At 41.2% G+C, this 16,039-nt stretch overlaps 1 protein-coding gene across 14 annotated transcripts in view; it reads left to right on the top strand.

Annotated features, from left to right (window-relative positions):
* Positions 1 to 16,039, top strand: part of PPIP5K2 (diphosphoinositol pentakisphosphate kinase 2) — an 87,795-nt gene that overhangs the window by 48,066 nt on the left and 23,690 nt on the right. For all 14 annotated transcript variants that reach the window (XR_010923971.1, XR_010923970.1, XM_067569048.1 and 11 more), the window contains 5 exons: positions 798 to 925; positions 1,151 to 1,265; positions 13,804 to 13,911; positions 13,996 to 14,112; positions 15,027 to 15,200. Coding sequence is in view for 12 of the 14 variants with exons in the window: in XM_067569048.1 (XP_067425149.1) it covers positions 798 to 925; positions 1,151 to 1,265; positions 13,804 to 13,911; positions 13,996 to 14,112; positions 15,027 to 15,200 (642 nt within the window). In the remaining 2 variants the exon portion in view is untranslated. The remainder of the gene's footprint in view (positions 1 to 797; positions 926 to 1,150; positions 1,266 to 13,803; positions 13,912 to 13,995; positions 14,113 to 15,026; positions 15,201 to 16,039) is intronic.

Genomic DNA, 16,039 nt, shown 5'->3' with positions numbered 1-16,039 from the left:
CTGGTGGGGTAGGAAGGGAAGGAGATTACCACTGGACCTGTCCTAATGCCAGGGTGGGGAGTGAGAGAAAGAAAAGCTCATGAGGTAAATGCCATATTATATGAATTTGCAAAGCTTTCTTTTAAAGAGGCTATTTGGAGTGATGGGGAAACAGTAGATATAAAATAAGGATACAGCCTTTTAAAAAAAAAAAAAAAAAAAAAAAAGTTGGCAAACCAACATAACATACAAAGAAAAAAAGGCCCTTATCTTGCTTTCAGCAGTAGCCATAAGTTCTGTAACGGTGTTGAGACAACACCAGCAGTGTATGATGTTCTGTTACATTGAGCAGGCGATTCCTAAAAGAGGATTTTAAAGTGAATATTCTGAGTGACCAGCAAGAGTATCATTCTGAGGTTAATGGAGATTTCGTACTATTGCTTTCAGGTTATCTTTGACTACCATACTTTTTTCAGAAGTGAGGAGAGCAGTACCTTTCCTTCAACTATTGGAGGTCAAATGAAAATATAAAATATCTCTTCATTTCAGTTAGGCCACAAAGGAGAACATTCTTTCGAAAATCAGATTCATCCTGGTATGAAGGAACTTGGTGCTTTTCTGCTGCATTCTTTCCATTGTTACTTCATATGTTCCCAGTGCAATTTCTTTGTCCATGTTCAGACACTTAAAATCCATGTTTTGCAGCCACAGGAAGTGGCAAATGGCTAGCTACTGCTTTTCAGTTATGTCTTGAATTCAAAATTCACTTCAGTGTTCTTTATAGTTTGGTTTCAAATAGTTAATTTCTTTCTGTCCAGGAATATGGTATTTCCAAGGCTGAGAAACTAGAGATTGCCAAAGGCTACTGCACTCCTTTAGTTAGGAAAATTCGTTCTGACCTTCAGAGGACTCAGGATGATGACACTGTAAACAAGCTTCACCCTCTGTAAGTTCTGAATTTTTTAATACATGTACTGCTGCAAATTCTTTTCAGTGCTTAAAACATTCCTGCAACCTTGATAGTTTAGGCTTATGAACATGGGGTTATCTATCAGTAAGCTATGTTTACTTAAAACAATTTATAGTAAGATTGTAGTAACCATTTGCTAATATGGGTATATTTGAATGTCTTAAATGATTGTCTTTTTTTCCCCTATATTTTTTATTTTAGGTACTCCAGAGGTGTTATGTCACCTGAACGTCATGTTCGTACTCGGTTATATTTCACAAGTGAGAGTCATGTCCACTCTTTATTATCAACTCTTCGTTATGGTGCCTTATGTGATGTAAGTTGAGCATTTTCCTGTTAACACAAACGCTGGTATTCTCAGAGGAATCTATGAGACCAAATCCCACTAAAATGAAATGGGAGTTGAGTGCCTAACTCCCGTAAGCTACCTCAAAAATTACTGATTTTCTAATATGTTTAATGTTGTGCACCCAAGTCATATTGCCAATCTTTGACATAGAGATTTTTTTAGCAGAAAACAAGATGGAAAACATTTAGGGTATGTCTACACTGTGGAGTAAAGTCTATTTAATTTCAATCGACTTTCACCCACCGAACTTACAAAGTCAAAGGAGTGTGATCACACTACGTGCATTGCGTCGGGGGTTTGCGTCCCCACCAGCCATACTTGCATCGATAATCAAAGCAGTGCACCATGGGTAGCTATCCCACAGTGCAACTATCCACAGTGCCTTTTGAGAAGGTTGTTGTCTTCCCATGATGCAATGTGCTCCCTTCCCCATCTCCTCTTGTCTGAAACAGACAAACATTTTTTGGCACCATTTTCCTAAACCCGTCTCTGCTGTGCACACACCATTGCCGGAGAGGCATGGAGCCCACTCAACTGTGCACTATCATTGTGAACATCACAAATACCTCACGACTTATCCTGCAGTATTTTCAAGGTCGAGACAGAAGCCGCAGCATGGAAAATTGTGATGTTACTGAACTTCTCTGCTACAAGCCATAGAACGAAACAGTTCCCATTTCCTACATGCTGTCACGCACCATCTTCAGTCGGTGGAGCGCCGCTTCTGGTTCCGGGAAACAAGCAGTGACTGGTGGGATCGCATCATTATGAAGGTGTCGGATGATGAGCAATGGCTGCAGAACTTTCGTATGCGAAAGGCCACTTTCATTGAACTTTGCGTAGAGCTGTCCACAGCCCTGAAACGCATGAATACTCACTTGAGACCTGCTGTGACAGTGGAAAAGTGAGTGGCCATCACTCTTTGGAAGCTAGCAACCCCAGACTGCTACCGGTCAGTTGGGAATCAATTCAGAGTTAGTAAATCCACAGTGGGAGCTGCTGTGATACAAGTGTGCAGGGCCATTAATAGACTTCTGCTAAGAAGGGTAGCGACTTTGGGAAATGTGCAGGACATAGTGGACAGGTTTGCCGCAGTGGGGTTCCCAAACTGTGGTGAGGCGGTAGATGGCACGCATATCCTTATCTTACCACCGGATCACCTTGCCACAGAGTACATAAACCAAAAAGGATACTTCTCAATGATGTTGCAGGCCCTTGTAGATCACAGGGGATGCTTCACCAACATCAATGTGGGGTGGTCTGGAAAGGTGCATGACGCGCACATCTTTAGGAACTCAGGTCTGTTAAAAAAGATGCAGGCGGGCACTTTCTTCCCTGACCAAAAAATAAATATTGGTGATGTTTAAATGCCAATAGTAATCCTGGGTGATCCTGCCTACCCCTTGCTCCCTGGCTAATGAAGCCCTACACCAGGCACCTGGATAGTGAGAAGGAGCGTTTCAATAAGAGGCTCTGACCATCTCATGCTGCCAGTTCAGCCTCCCATACCCCTTCCTTTCCATTCTGACATACTCTCACAGAATCACAGTCACACTTTACATCCTGCGCTCAGCTCTCTGCATCTCACGGCATGGTTGCTTTGTAACTAAATTAAGAGGAAATGCAGTGTTTGGCAGCTGTTCAACAGGTTGTACTCAACACTAGAAAGCCTTCTACCAGCATGGCCTAGTCAGTGAAATTCAAGTGATTTTTGGTGTTGTCGTTGGCTCGCAGAGTTCAGCTGGTGCTTTCTTCTATTTAGGACAACTTGGGCCTTGTGCTTAGTTCATAGAGAGAGTATATCTGATGGTGATATCAGCTGTTCATCTCCCTATTCAGGGAAGATCTGTCTTCTCTAGTGCCATGGTAACAAGATTCTTAAAAGGTCAGGTTGGTCACTGATCTGAGAGCCAGTTCTTCTTATACCTTCATGTGATCCTAGTGGGTTTAATGGGACCTCTGTTTGAGCCCCTGGCATTTTGTCCCTTTCCGCTTTTGTGCCAAAAGACTGCATTCCTGGTAGCGATAACATCCAGAAGGAGAGTCTGAGAGTTGCAGGCTCTGGTGGCAGAACCTCCATGTTCACAGTTCACTAAGGACAAAGTGACTTTACAGCTACACCCAATTTTTTTTGTCTAAAGTGGTATCTATTTCATTTGAACCAGGTAGCATATTTATCTCCTAAGCCAGACTCATCACCAGAGGAGCAGCATCTCAATACATTAGATATCAGGCGATGTCTAGTCTAACTGGACAGGACTAAACCATTTCATACTTCACCTTACCTCTTTGTATCATATGTAGATCATATGAAGGGGCAAATAGTATCTTCACAGATGATCTCTAAATGGATAACATTCTGTATCAAGACTGCATATGAAATAGCTTCGGCTATGCCTCCTCAGTGAGTGCGAGAGCATGAGCAACGTCAATATCATTCCTTAGTGAGGTTTCAAAATTGGACATTTTGTAGGGCTGCTACCTGATCGTCTATATGTACATTTATGAACTATTGTGCCATTGCTGCACCTTCCAAGGCAGATGCAAATTTTGGCTTGGCAGCCCTGCAGTCCTTGGCAGCCCTGCTCCTGGGGTGGATACTGCATGTGAATTGCCTAAGTGGAATACACGGCTGCATCTACTCGAAGAAGAAGAAATGGTTCCTTACTATAACTTTGGTACTTCAAGATATGATGCAGATGTGTATTCCATGATCCACCCTCTGTCGACTCTGTATTGGAGTCTAGTCTCTGGGCGTTCTGTATGAAGGAATTGAGGGGCTGGCACCACCTCTTATAGCCAAGGGAGGGAGACAAGCACCGCTCCCTCCATGGATACTGCTAGACAAAATTCCCTGGCTCTGGTGCACGGGATGCACGCATACACCTAAGTGAAATACACATCTGCATCACATCTGGAAGAACCACAGTTACAGTAAGGAATCTTTTCTTCAGTTTTTTTCAGTTTTATATAGTGTTACTAAATCTCAGAGGTTGATGCAAGAGTGAGCTGATGGGGAGCCATTTCTGATGGGTCATCTAACAGAGTGATTTGGATAATTGTCTTGTCCCAGTGTATACATCTTTGAGGCGGTCTGAAAGTAAAATGAGTAATTTATAAGGAGTAACTTACTCTCTTGACAGATTTCGTAGGTATGTTTGCAAAAAGAGTGGATCTTGCGTGTTTTTGCTCATCTTTCACATAATTAGAGCACAAAGGGAAGGTATAATTAATACTTGGTGACATGTAGATTTGAACTCTACAAATAACTACTTTCACTGACCCATATACTAACTATTGTGATCTCTTTTTTTCTATGGTTTTCCATCATGTGATAGGAACCAGGTTAGAAACAATGAATAACTTTTCTCATGCCTTTAAAAGTGTGTTGGGGATTTTAATCATCACACGTTCCCTTCTCCACCTACCTTTACTCCAAGATAACTAAAATAGAAGTATTTTAAAATGTCTTTATTTTCTGCTTTTGAGAGCCTCAGACTTTCCAGTCGACTCCTTTTTCCTTATCTTCCCATTGACTCTGTACAGAAATTGAGAAGGGCACAGCATTTGTTGGCATTCATCTCTGCAGTGAAAGCAATGTCATACCTGTCTTTTAGGCTCTCGCATAACAAAGCCTAAGTGACACGCTATAGCCAGTAAGCCTATAACATGTCTTTTAATTTTACTTTGCGATGTACCACTAAATGCTGCATCTTTTCCCCAAACTGCATTTATATTGTGGGGCCACAGATTTTGAGATTTACTGTCATGCTTACATTACTGAAATTGGATCTTTAAAAAAGGGGAGGGGCAAACTAAATTTTGGTCTTGGATTGTGCAACTTGAGGCAGGGTGGAGTTCATTCTTCCAAGTTTGCTATGCTTATTTGACTAGTGAAAAAAAATCAGAAATGTAACTTTTCTTTTAAAAAATAGTAATAACAGGGACCCAGTCTGTGTTGGTCACACTAAGGCTTAATGTTGCAGTAAGAACCGAAGTTTCCACATGGAATTGTTATAACTTTTAAGTTACTGCAGAAATTTCAAAACAGTGGAATAATTTTTTTTTTTTTAAAAAGGCACTTCCTCTAAAGGTTCTTACCTACTATTGTTACAAATGACACACAGGATTAGTAGAAAAGAAATATTAGAAGAAAAATAAAATTCTTTTAGTTGGGTTACTTTGTACATTTGACAACTCTTTCTGAACACTCATTTTCAGTTTCATTATAGTCAATTTGTAAGGGGGTCTCAAAAGGCCGTAGAGACTAAACATTTTGGGAAAAAAGGGAAAATGTGGTTTTAAAATCTCAGAGGCAGAACTTTTGAATTATTTTTTATTAAATTGACTTAAAAATTCTTATAACCATTAAAATAAAAATGTAAATTGCCATTCAGTATCCTGTTTTGTGGATACTTGCCTAATATACAGTGTTGCAAAAATTGTAGTTTTCGTTCAGAGGAAAGATCTTGAACATTTGGTAGCAAAGAGATGTGAGGATTGGTTTTCTTGTTACTGGAGATGGTCAGTGGTCAAGAAAGCAAGCTGGGGGCTGTGCTTGACAGCTGAGGTGAGAAGAGGTGTAATATTTGACTGTGGGGAAAGTTGAGGTTTGTTGCAGCGCTTTAGCCCATGGCAGTGGACTTAGCACTTTTGTTGCAGAAGTAGGAGCATTTACATTCACTGCTTTCTCACCAAAGGAGATTGAGAGATGGGTTTAGTACTACAGGTGGTGGGAAATTTGTGGCTGCTGTTCTCTCTCTCTCTGCAAATAAGGATTCCTTATTCCTTTTCTGCAACTCCCTTCCTGGGACCTGACAGCTCTCATGTGGATGAGGGGTTGTGGGCAACAGAGAAGCAAAGAGAGGTAGAATAAGTGGGAAAATATCTGTAAAGCCTTTATATAAGGCAATCGTGTACATTCTTGCCAGACATACTGTATGCGGTCCTAATAACCTCATCTCAGAAAGGTTACAGAATTGGGGAGGGTTCTTATTATATCTGACAATAAGACTGAATTAGGGGCATGGAAAACTGTCATATTAAGACAGGGGGAAAAGACTGGGACTTTTTCCTGTTGAGAGGATGATAAAAGTATACAAAATGAACAATGGACTATCTGCACCACTGATCTGATGCAGTATAGTAATTCTTCTGTTTCCTATGACTGTTCCTGGAATGCGTTCTTTGAGTAGCTTCCCTATTGGTGCTCCACTTCAGGTGCACCTGTGCCTTTTGATCAGAGATTTTTGGTAGCAGTCCCCATTCAGCCCAGGCATGCACCCCATACATCTTTGTGCCCTGCACTGAGACTATATAGGCTGTGCAAGCAAAGCACCCTCAATTCCTTCTCAACCACCTTTGGCTTGAGATGGTGTCTGCAACTTTTGCCTCCTTTCTGTTCAGCATTTGGATAGATAGTTAATAGTTACATACCTTTTAGTTTGCTTGCTTGCTTGTTTTCTTTAACATTTTTATTTTAATTTTATTTTTAGATTAGAACGTCCCCTTCTTAAGGGTTATCTTTATTTGTCGTTTTTCTTTGGGAATGCTGAGTTTCCTGAGATTCGAGAGGGGCCTCTTCTGCCGTGAAGCTATTCTGATCAGTGACAGGCATCTCCAGTGCCTCCGCTGTTTGAGTGATATCCATATTCCTAGTTAGTGCAAGATCTGCACATCCTTCAACAGCGGTTCCTGAAAAAATAGTAAGATTAAGTTTAAACTTCAAATCATCGAGCAAGCCTTGCAACTAGCTTCAGATCCAAGGACAGAGGACCTCCTGTACATAGATCTCCAAGTACCACTAATGCCCCATCTGTGCTAAGATCTCAGTCACCAGAGCCACTAGAAAGGTAGGCAGTACCGCAGAACCAAATACTTCACCAGTACCAAAGTCCTCATCTGCCTCTAAACAGAAGAAGGTAAGGAGTAAATTTCCAAGAGAATCTCGGTCTCCAAAACACAAGAAAGCTATGGAGGCCCTAGGTCCCAAGAGGAATTCCATGCAGGCTCTGAGTGATGCCAGTACCACAAAGGCAAAGAAGAAAACTCAGTCTAACACAGACTTGGTATCAAATTTGGATGCCTGGGTCTTGACTGACAGAGACATAGGTGAGAAGAGTTGTAAGCCTGTCCTAGAACAACACTCAATACCGACATCAAGGAAATCAGCTGTACCAAAGACTGCCAAACCTCATATGATACCAAGGGAATTGGGACCATCATAGTCCTAGGCCAAGCTCTCGGTGCTAATTACATCAATATGGAAGCTATACTCAGCAGGCTGTCTTGCAGGCCAGTCTTTATTACCAACAGTAACAAAGAGTTCAAGTATCCTAAGGACTTTATAGTCTCTTCAGAGCCAGAGTCTCCCTTATTAATGAATGTTGGGGGTTTGTCGGAATCAAGACCCTCTCGGTCACCTTCTTCCCGCCCCCCCTGGCTCCAATACCACATAGGGAACCATGCTCACCCTCATCATGTTTGCAAGATGAACAACTTCCCACCCTCCCCCGGAGTATGTGGAAGAGGATGCTTCATATTCTCAGATCTTGGTGCAGGGTTCCCCTCGCTATTCTAGAACACATCACTCTCCTTCCTGCCATGATGTTTTACAAGAGGATAGACCTCAAATGAAACCCTCTGGCAGAGAAACAGATGCCTCCACCTATGCTTTTTGGGCCTCCTTGGTGGCCTTGCTGGGATCTGTGGATGTTCTATTGCCAGAAATTTGTGATGAGGTCTTCACACCACTGGAGAAAACAGAGAAGTACCCATTCTCCTCAACCTCCTTTACCACCACATATGCCAGAGGAAGAGACCTTGAAGGAGCAAGAAGCAAAAGTAGACAAGGAGATGAAATCTCTTATGAATGTTCCCTTTTCATCACCTAATGAAGCTATCATGCCTCCACCCCCTTCTACAGCAGATAGACCATTTCAGGAACTGATGAAGCGAGTTGCTGGCACACTTCGGATACCCTTAGAGCCGCGGTTCTCAACCAGGGATCTGTGGGGGGGCTGCAAGCTGGTTTCAGAGGTCCACACTAGACTTGCTGGGGCCCAGGGGAGAAAACCAAAGCTGAAGTCTTGCTGTGGCTGGGCTGAAGCCTGAGGCCAAGCAGCTTAGCTTCACAGTGCATCCTCTGGTGTGGGGCCATGGGCAATTTTCCTGGTTGCTACCCCCTAACTTTAGTCCTGGTTTTTATATGCAGAAAACCAGTTGTTATGGCACAAGTGGTCTGTGCAGTTTTTATAGCATGTTGGAGGAGCCTCAGAAAGAAAAAGGTTGAGAACCCCTGCATTAGAGGAGGTTCAGGTGCCCCATCATAAGCTCCTAGATATCTTACACCCCACATCTATGAGAATTGCCATTCTAATGAATAGAGCCCTCTAAGACTGTTTGGCAAACCCCAGCTACAACACTGCCTACCTGCAAGAGAGTGGATAAGCCTATTGTGTTTCTGCCAGAGAACTGGAATTTCTATTCTCTGACCCAGCTCCAAACTTCCTACTAATAGATGCTGTTAATGTACGAGATAGGCAACATAGCTCTAAGTCCACCCCATACAGCAAGGACCATAAGAGGCTTGATCTTTCTGGCTGCAAATCCTGTGCTTCAGATACTGCAGTTCAGAATAGTAAACCATGCTCATGGCCAAATACAACTACTTAAATTAAAAAAAATTAATTCCATTGTTGAGCATCTGCCAGAGGAACATTGTAATCCATTTAAAAGACATCACTGCAGGCCACATTAGATGCGGCAGATACTGCAGCATATGGTCCATATCCACTGCAACAGTCATGAGAAGATCATCTTGGCTGCAGATGTCAGGCTTTCTGAGAAAAGTTCAAAATACTGTTGAAGACTTCCCTTTGTTGGCTGCAAGCTCTTTGCAGACTTGATGGATGCCTCTTTACACACTTTAAAGGACTCAAGAGCCACAATGAGATCCCTTGGAATCTGTGCTCCTGTAAATAAGAGGAGATTTATTAGATCTCAGATGGAACAAAGAGTGTGCCCAGCCCCGTATTCAACCTGTCGTAGACCCTATGAACTCCCAACCAAGATACCAATGTTCTCAAAAAAGAAACTCCCATCAACAACTACTGATGGAATTACATCAATACTTCTACATCTTCCCAGCCCTACGTGTCCTCTAAGTGGCAATTCTGATGGTTGGTTGAGAGTCTCAACCATCCAGTCAAAGGGACTTTACAGCTGCCACATCCTATCCCCTCCCTCCTTTCGGATGTCACATCTCCCATTTTCAGGATGCATAGGATCATGTAACATCAGACAAATGGGTTTTGGAATCCATAAGTTCTGGTTACGCTATTTATTTAAAGGCTATCCCTTTTCTCCATCCCTGTCCCTCTTTAGTGACCATTCTCATGGTAAAGTACTAGAACAAGAAGTTACATCACTCCTAAATTTAGGAGCAAATTTATGCAGCATAAAGAAAGGGGATTCTGTTCAAATTACTTCCCATTTTACCCCCCATCCCCAAACAAAAAAGGGAGGTTGAAGACCAGTTTTGGACCTCAGGTCTCTGAACAGATATTTAAAACAGCAAAAATTCAGGATGGTAACTCTGGCAGCAATAGTTCAGTCATTAGAATTAAGAGATTTGTAGGTCAAGGGTTGTGAACCAGATGCATGTTTTCATGATGCTATTCACCCATTACTAAGGTTAAGATTTTGTCATTATTTTTAGTAAAAGTCATGGACAGATCACAGCAATAAACAAAAATTCATGGAAGCCCGTGATCTGTCTGTGATTTTCACTAAAAATAATTTTGGAGTGGGGGAGTTAAGAGGGACTGACCTGAAGCCCCAGGGAGAAGGGATGAGACCCTGAGCCCCGCTGCAGCGGAGGGAGAGGCACGGTGTCCAGTGGCTGACAGCTCCTGCCCTGCCACCCAGACAGAAAATGTCATGGAGGTCTCTGGAAGTCATGGAATCATAGAATCTGTGATCTTTTTGACAAAGGCTTATCCTTACCCATTACACAGGAAGCTTTTTTGTTCCCAAAACAACAATGAAAACTATCTGTACGGGGTGCTTCCTTTCGGACACTCTTCACCAGCAAGGATGTTTTCAAAGATGTTGGCAGTAGTTGCGACCCACCTATGTCATTTGGGCATAATCATTTTCCCATACCTAAATGATTGGCTGGTAAAGGGCAGATATTATTGGGAAGTGTTGGAGTCAGTAAAGATCACATATTCTCTGTTCTGTAGCCTTGATCTCCAAATCAACCTCAAAAAGTCTGTTTTGACTCCACTACAATGTCTAGATTTTATAGGGATTTCCTGGATGCATTGACAGCAGAGCATACCTTGCAACCAGCTAATTTCTCGCACTAGCGAATCTCATCTCAAGGAATCAGGACAGCCCTCAAGTTACAGCAAGAGATTGCCTTCAACTTCTGGGACACAAATCCACGTATTTCTTTGTAGTGCAGCGTGCAGGTCATGTCTCTTAAGGTGTAAGCAGATATACAAACCTAGCAAACACCATCTAGATAGGTTACTGTTTGTTCCCCAGTAGGTTGTATATTCACTTAAGTGGTTGAAGGACCTGAACAAGACCTGTGCTAGTGTACCATTCGTTCATATTCTCGCTGCCATGGTGGTAACATTAGACACTTAGCTATGGGTTTGGGAGGTGGTACATCTGGGGTCTCTCAAGGTGTAGGGCAAATGGTTGCTACAAGAGCAACTTCTCCATCTAAACCTTTTGAAATTGAGAGTAGTCAAAAATGCTTGCCTACACTTTCTACCTCTAATCAGATTGAAGTCAGTAAATATAATGACAGACAACATGGCATGAGTGTATTATATCATCTGTCAGGACAGAGCACGTTCCCCATCTCTCTGTGCTGAAGTGATAAAACTGGAGTTAGTGCATAACCAACCGCGTAATCATCTCAAGTCGTCTTACCTCCTAAGTATTCAAAACATCATGGCATACCACTCAGCAGACATTTTTTTCTAAATTATTAATGGAAACTGAACTGCAGAGTCCTTCACATGATATTCTCAATTTGGTGGTTCTCCTAGCTTGATCTGTTTGCCACAGCTGCCAACACAAAATGCATTGTGTATTGCTCTGGGTGAGGTGGGTAGGTCTTCATTTTCCTATCTCTACCCATTTCTCAACTCTTAGGTGACAGGACTTTTCTGTGCATATCCATTGACGCCATTACTGAATGCCCTCAACAAGATCAAACAAGACTGAGCCAGTGTCATACTAATTGCACCAATATGACCAAGAGAAGTCTGGCATCCCTATAGCATCAGACTCAATTTTCATACTTCTTGGAAGCTTCCAATCAGTTCTTACCTGCTGATTCAAGATGCAGGTCAGACACTTCACCCCAACTTACAGATTCTGAGGCTCCAAGCATGGTTCCTCAGTGGCTCTTAGGGATAGAGAGAGATTTTTCTCAGAGGTACAAGAAGATTTATTAAATAGTAGAAAACCATCTATCAGAAATACTTACCTCCAGAAATGGAAATATTATCATCATCTTGGGTGTAACAGTTATCAGATTTCACCAACTTTCTCTTCTTTTCCTAGAGTATTGAATTACCTGTTGGAATTGAAGACATGAGGTCTTTCTATGAATTCTGTTAGGGTTCACTTAGCAGCAGTAACAGCCTTTCACACATCCTTGGGGGTTCTCTCTTCAGTCACCCAACTGCAGCAAGATTCCTGCAAGATCTGTCAAATATCTCCCTACAAATCAGAGACCCTTCTTTTAGCTGGGACCACAACCTGTCCCCAATGACTTTATGAAGCTTCTGTTTGAACCAGTAGCTAGGTGTTCATTATTAGATTTATCTTTGAATACGGCCTTTCTGGGAGCAATCGCTGTTGCCTGCAGGGTAGGAGAATTGGGGGCTTTAATGGCGGACCCCCCATTTATAGTGTTCTCCAAAGAACGGGCTTATCTAAGATTCTTACCCTTAAGTGTCCTCGGAATTCCCCACTAATCAAAGCATTCATCTCCTCCTTCCCAGAACCACATTGGACTAGTCAAGAAGCCATATCCCATACTCTAGATGTCAAAAGAGCATTAGTCTTCTACCAAGATAGGACCAAAACTTTTAGAAAATCTCCTAGACTATTTGTATCCATTGCAGACAGAAACAGAGGTTGTCAATGTGGATCTCCGGTTGTATTAAGACTTGTTGCAATGGAGCTCATGTCCAACCCCTTTCCAGAGTGACAGCACATTCTGCAAGAGCATTATCTACATCTGTAGCCTTACTTAAGGATGTATCAATTTTAGACATTTGTAGAGCAGCAGTTTGGTCTTCTGTTCATACCTTTTCTAATCATTATGCCCTGATGCCTACAGCCAGATCAGATGCTACTGTAGTCAGTGCAGTTCTCTCTTCTGTATTGGACTCTGCTCTGAACTTTCCACCTCCTTAAAAGGATACTGCTGAGGAGTAACATGAAGTGGAGCACCCACAGGGCCACTACTCAAAGAAATGGTGCTCCACTATGCACCCTGCTTCCCCTTTGCTTCAGAGTTGCCCTTCTGGAACTCTTTGATGGAAAAGGACCTGAACATGGTTTGCCCACACAGCCCAATATAGCCGCAATGTGGGGCACAAGGATGTGTAGCCCAATTGGGCACCGCTGTCAAAAATTGCTGATCAAAGATGCAGAGTGCAGGTGCACATGAAATGGAGCATCCATGGGGACCCATCTCAAAGAACTCCAGTTACTGCATGAGTAATCTCTCCTTCTTTTGTCTCTGCCTGAGCTTTAGTAGAATACAGGTGCACTAATCAACATGTTTCTCTTGCTCTGTCCAGTGGTGCAGAGCAGAAGGGATTTTAATTTCTGGTGGAATTTGTACTGCTTATTAGGAGTTTACTATGACTACAGCAGCGTTTCTCAATTAAATTTCCCCGCGGAACCCTTTAGGCTCTGCGGGGAAATTACACTTATACTCAATACCCTCCGCCAAAAAATCCGGGACATCTTCCCTTTTTCAGCGGCGCGGAGAACAGCTGCTCTCGGCGGCGCGATATCACTTTCTCGCGGAACCCTAACAGTGTTCCACGGAACACCAATTGAGAAACACTGGACTACAGTAATGGGTTTGTTGATCACTCTTTGATTTACTATTTTTATTTATTTATTTATTTATTTATTTATTTATTTATTTTTACGGTGAAGGGCTTTCTTGTTGAGGTGAACATTCTGTGGCTCATGGCAAATTCTCTAGTCATTTCTATAGCCATAAAATAGCAGCAAATGTAAGGTTCTAAATGTGGCCTGAACTTGAAGAACTAGTCTTTGGCTGTTTCTCTAGAACATTTTGTTTAATTTTCGTTCATTTAGAGCTGTGGATATTTTGGTGTGAATGTAAAATTTATTTAAAAAAATTAAGATCTCCTTTTTCTCTTAAATCACTTCAATTTTATTTTAAAAGGTTTTTTATTTAAAATGTGTTACAAAATGTTTCCATTTCTTTAAGGAATCAAAAGATGAACAGTGGAAACGAGCTATGGATTATCTCAATATTGTCAGTGAACTCAATTACATGACCCAGATTGTTATCATGCTCTATGAGGATCCAAACAAGGTAATTAAGTAAAATTAATACTAATCTATAGAAATATGATTAGTTCAAACGATGTTTTAAAGAGTCGATATTCATTGTCTTTAGGAACTTTCTTCAGAGGAACGTTTTCATGTGGAGCTTCACTTTAGTCCAGGAGCTAAAGGCTGTGAAGAGGATAAAAACTTACCAGCTGGTTTTGGATATAGACCTGCCTCCCGAGAGGTAATACTTTTGGTGTACTTTAGAATAAAAGTACATGGATTCTCTGTTCATCAATATGTTCCAGTAACTTTTGTGTTAATCACTGAGAATTAGTTAGAAAGAATGACTCTTGGTTTTGAATTAACTTTTAAAACCCCTTGTTTGTGCTGTGTGCATATAAAAATAAACTTGTGTACTATGGGAAACATTTTATACGCTATAATTCAGGCCCTCTGATTTCAAATAGATACTTTATTTCAGTAAGAGGTACACTCACCTAATTTATTCTTTTACTGCCTTTGTTATTGCAACCTTTTATTGGCTTTGCCTAATTTGTTGTTGGAGACTCCTTCTGTAATATTCATATAGGAGGGAAAAAAGGGCTTCATTACATAGTCCTGTTTCTCCAATATTCTGACAAATGCATGAGATAACATTTAAGACAATAGATGAATTGGAACTTTGGGGAATATTGGCTAGTGAGACTATTGGTATTTTTCAGTTTGTATCTCTGTATATCTATATAGTTAAACAATTTGGTGTTACAAATTTTAAGACTCTGGGTGAAATTTTACCCCCATTGATGTCAGTGAGAGTTTTCCCATTACTTAAATGGGGCCAGATTTTACCCTTTACATATAAAATGAATATTGTAATAAGACGTGGTGTGAGCAATGATATTAATTATAGCCATGTTGTCACATTTGATGGAAGAGAGTTAAACTAGCAAATTCTTTTTCTGGGTGTATAAAAGCCAGTATTTTTGTGGTTTAAGAGCCTTAAGTGTCACTGAACTTCATGTATAATAATTAACACTTTACTATATATATAGAATAATTTAAGCATTTTGTGTAACTGATTTACTTAATGGATTTCCATGTCCAAATATTACAAAGTATGTAGCTAACTCGAACAGGAAATACCTTTACTTGTAGAATGAAGGCTCAAAGAAAACCTCCCATAAAAATGATAGTGATGAGGAGTCACATACTTCTAAAAGGGATGAAACGGATCGATCAGTAGTGGTGTTCAAGCCAATGGTGTCAGACCCAATTCACATACACAGAAAGTCACCCCTTCCAAGATCCAGGAAGATTGGTTCTGTTGAAGTAAGTGTTTCTGTCATGGTGCATGTCTACTGAAATGAACTCTTCATTTACTTCTGACAAAAAAGTAAAGACTATTCTGTTTTTGATTACACAAAAATAGAATGGTGTCATTCCTCTCAATTCTGCTTTTATTCCATAGGAAATTCTCCATGGAAATGGTTATCTGAAAGGCATTTCAGAAACAGTATGTGACTGTTTGGCCATATAAATTGTTTTTCTTTCCTTTAGTATTTCAAATCCTATTATATTATTCTTATTCTATGAAAATGAAGATTCACGTTTTTAGTCTCAATTCCTTCTTCTCCAAGCTAACTAACATACATTGCTTGCATATGCATTCTCACAAGACTGCTGCTATTGGAAACAAAACAAACATTGAGCTTTCTTATTGGGGGGGGGGGAGGCAGGAAGAGATGGCTGTAAGAAAATTTTGCCATCTACAGTTAAGATTCATAGGGAGCAATTGACTCCAGTGACAATGTAGTTGAAGGTAAGAGAGCAAATTGGCAGTATGGTTTGAGGGGTGGAGAATGTGTTTTTCCCAGAGTCTTCAGATAAGTGCCTAAAATTCTTTGGGCTCCCAATGTAGAGGCCATGACACCATGGAGTTGAGAAATTGTCATAAAAGGTGCTCTAACATCACAGTATTGGGACAAGTCAGTGATGATTCATGGTATGCCATTTATATGGTTGAACAGTGAAGGCTCTGTTGGTGCACATCAATACCTCAATGACACTGAGGCTTGGTCTACACTTAAAATACCGCAGCAGCATAGCTGCAGCAGTGTAGTTGCACCGCTGTAGCACTTCAGTGAAGACACTACTATGCTGATGGGAGA

The sequence above is a fragment of the Emydura macquarii genome, unplaced genomic scaffold, assembly GCF_026122565.2.
Source record: "Emydura macquarii macquarii isolate MOO-44397 ecotype Brisbane River unplaced genomic scaffold, CSIRO-AGI_Emac_v2 contig_2897, whole genome shotgun sequence".
Classification (NCBI taxonomy): domain Eukaryota; kingdom Metazoa; phylum Chordata; order Testudines; family Chelidae; genus Emydura; species Emydura macquarii.
This window is presented reverse-complemented; position numbering and strand designations above follow the sequence as displayed.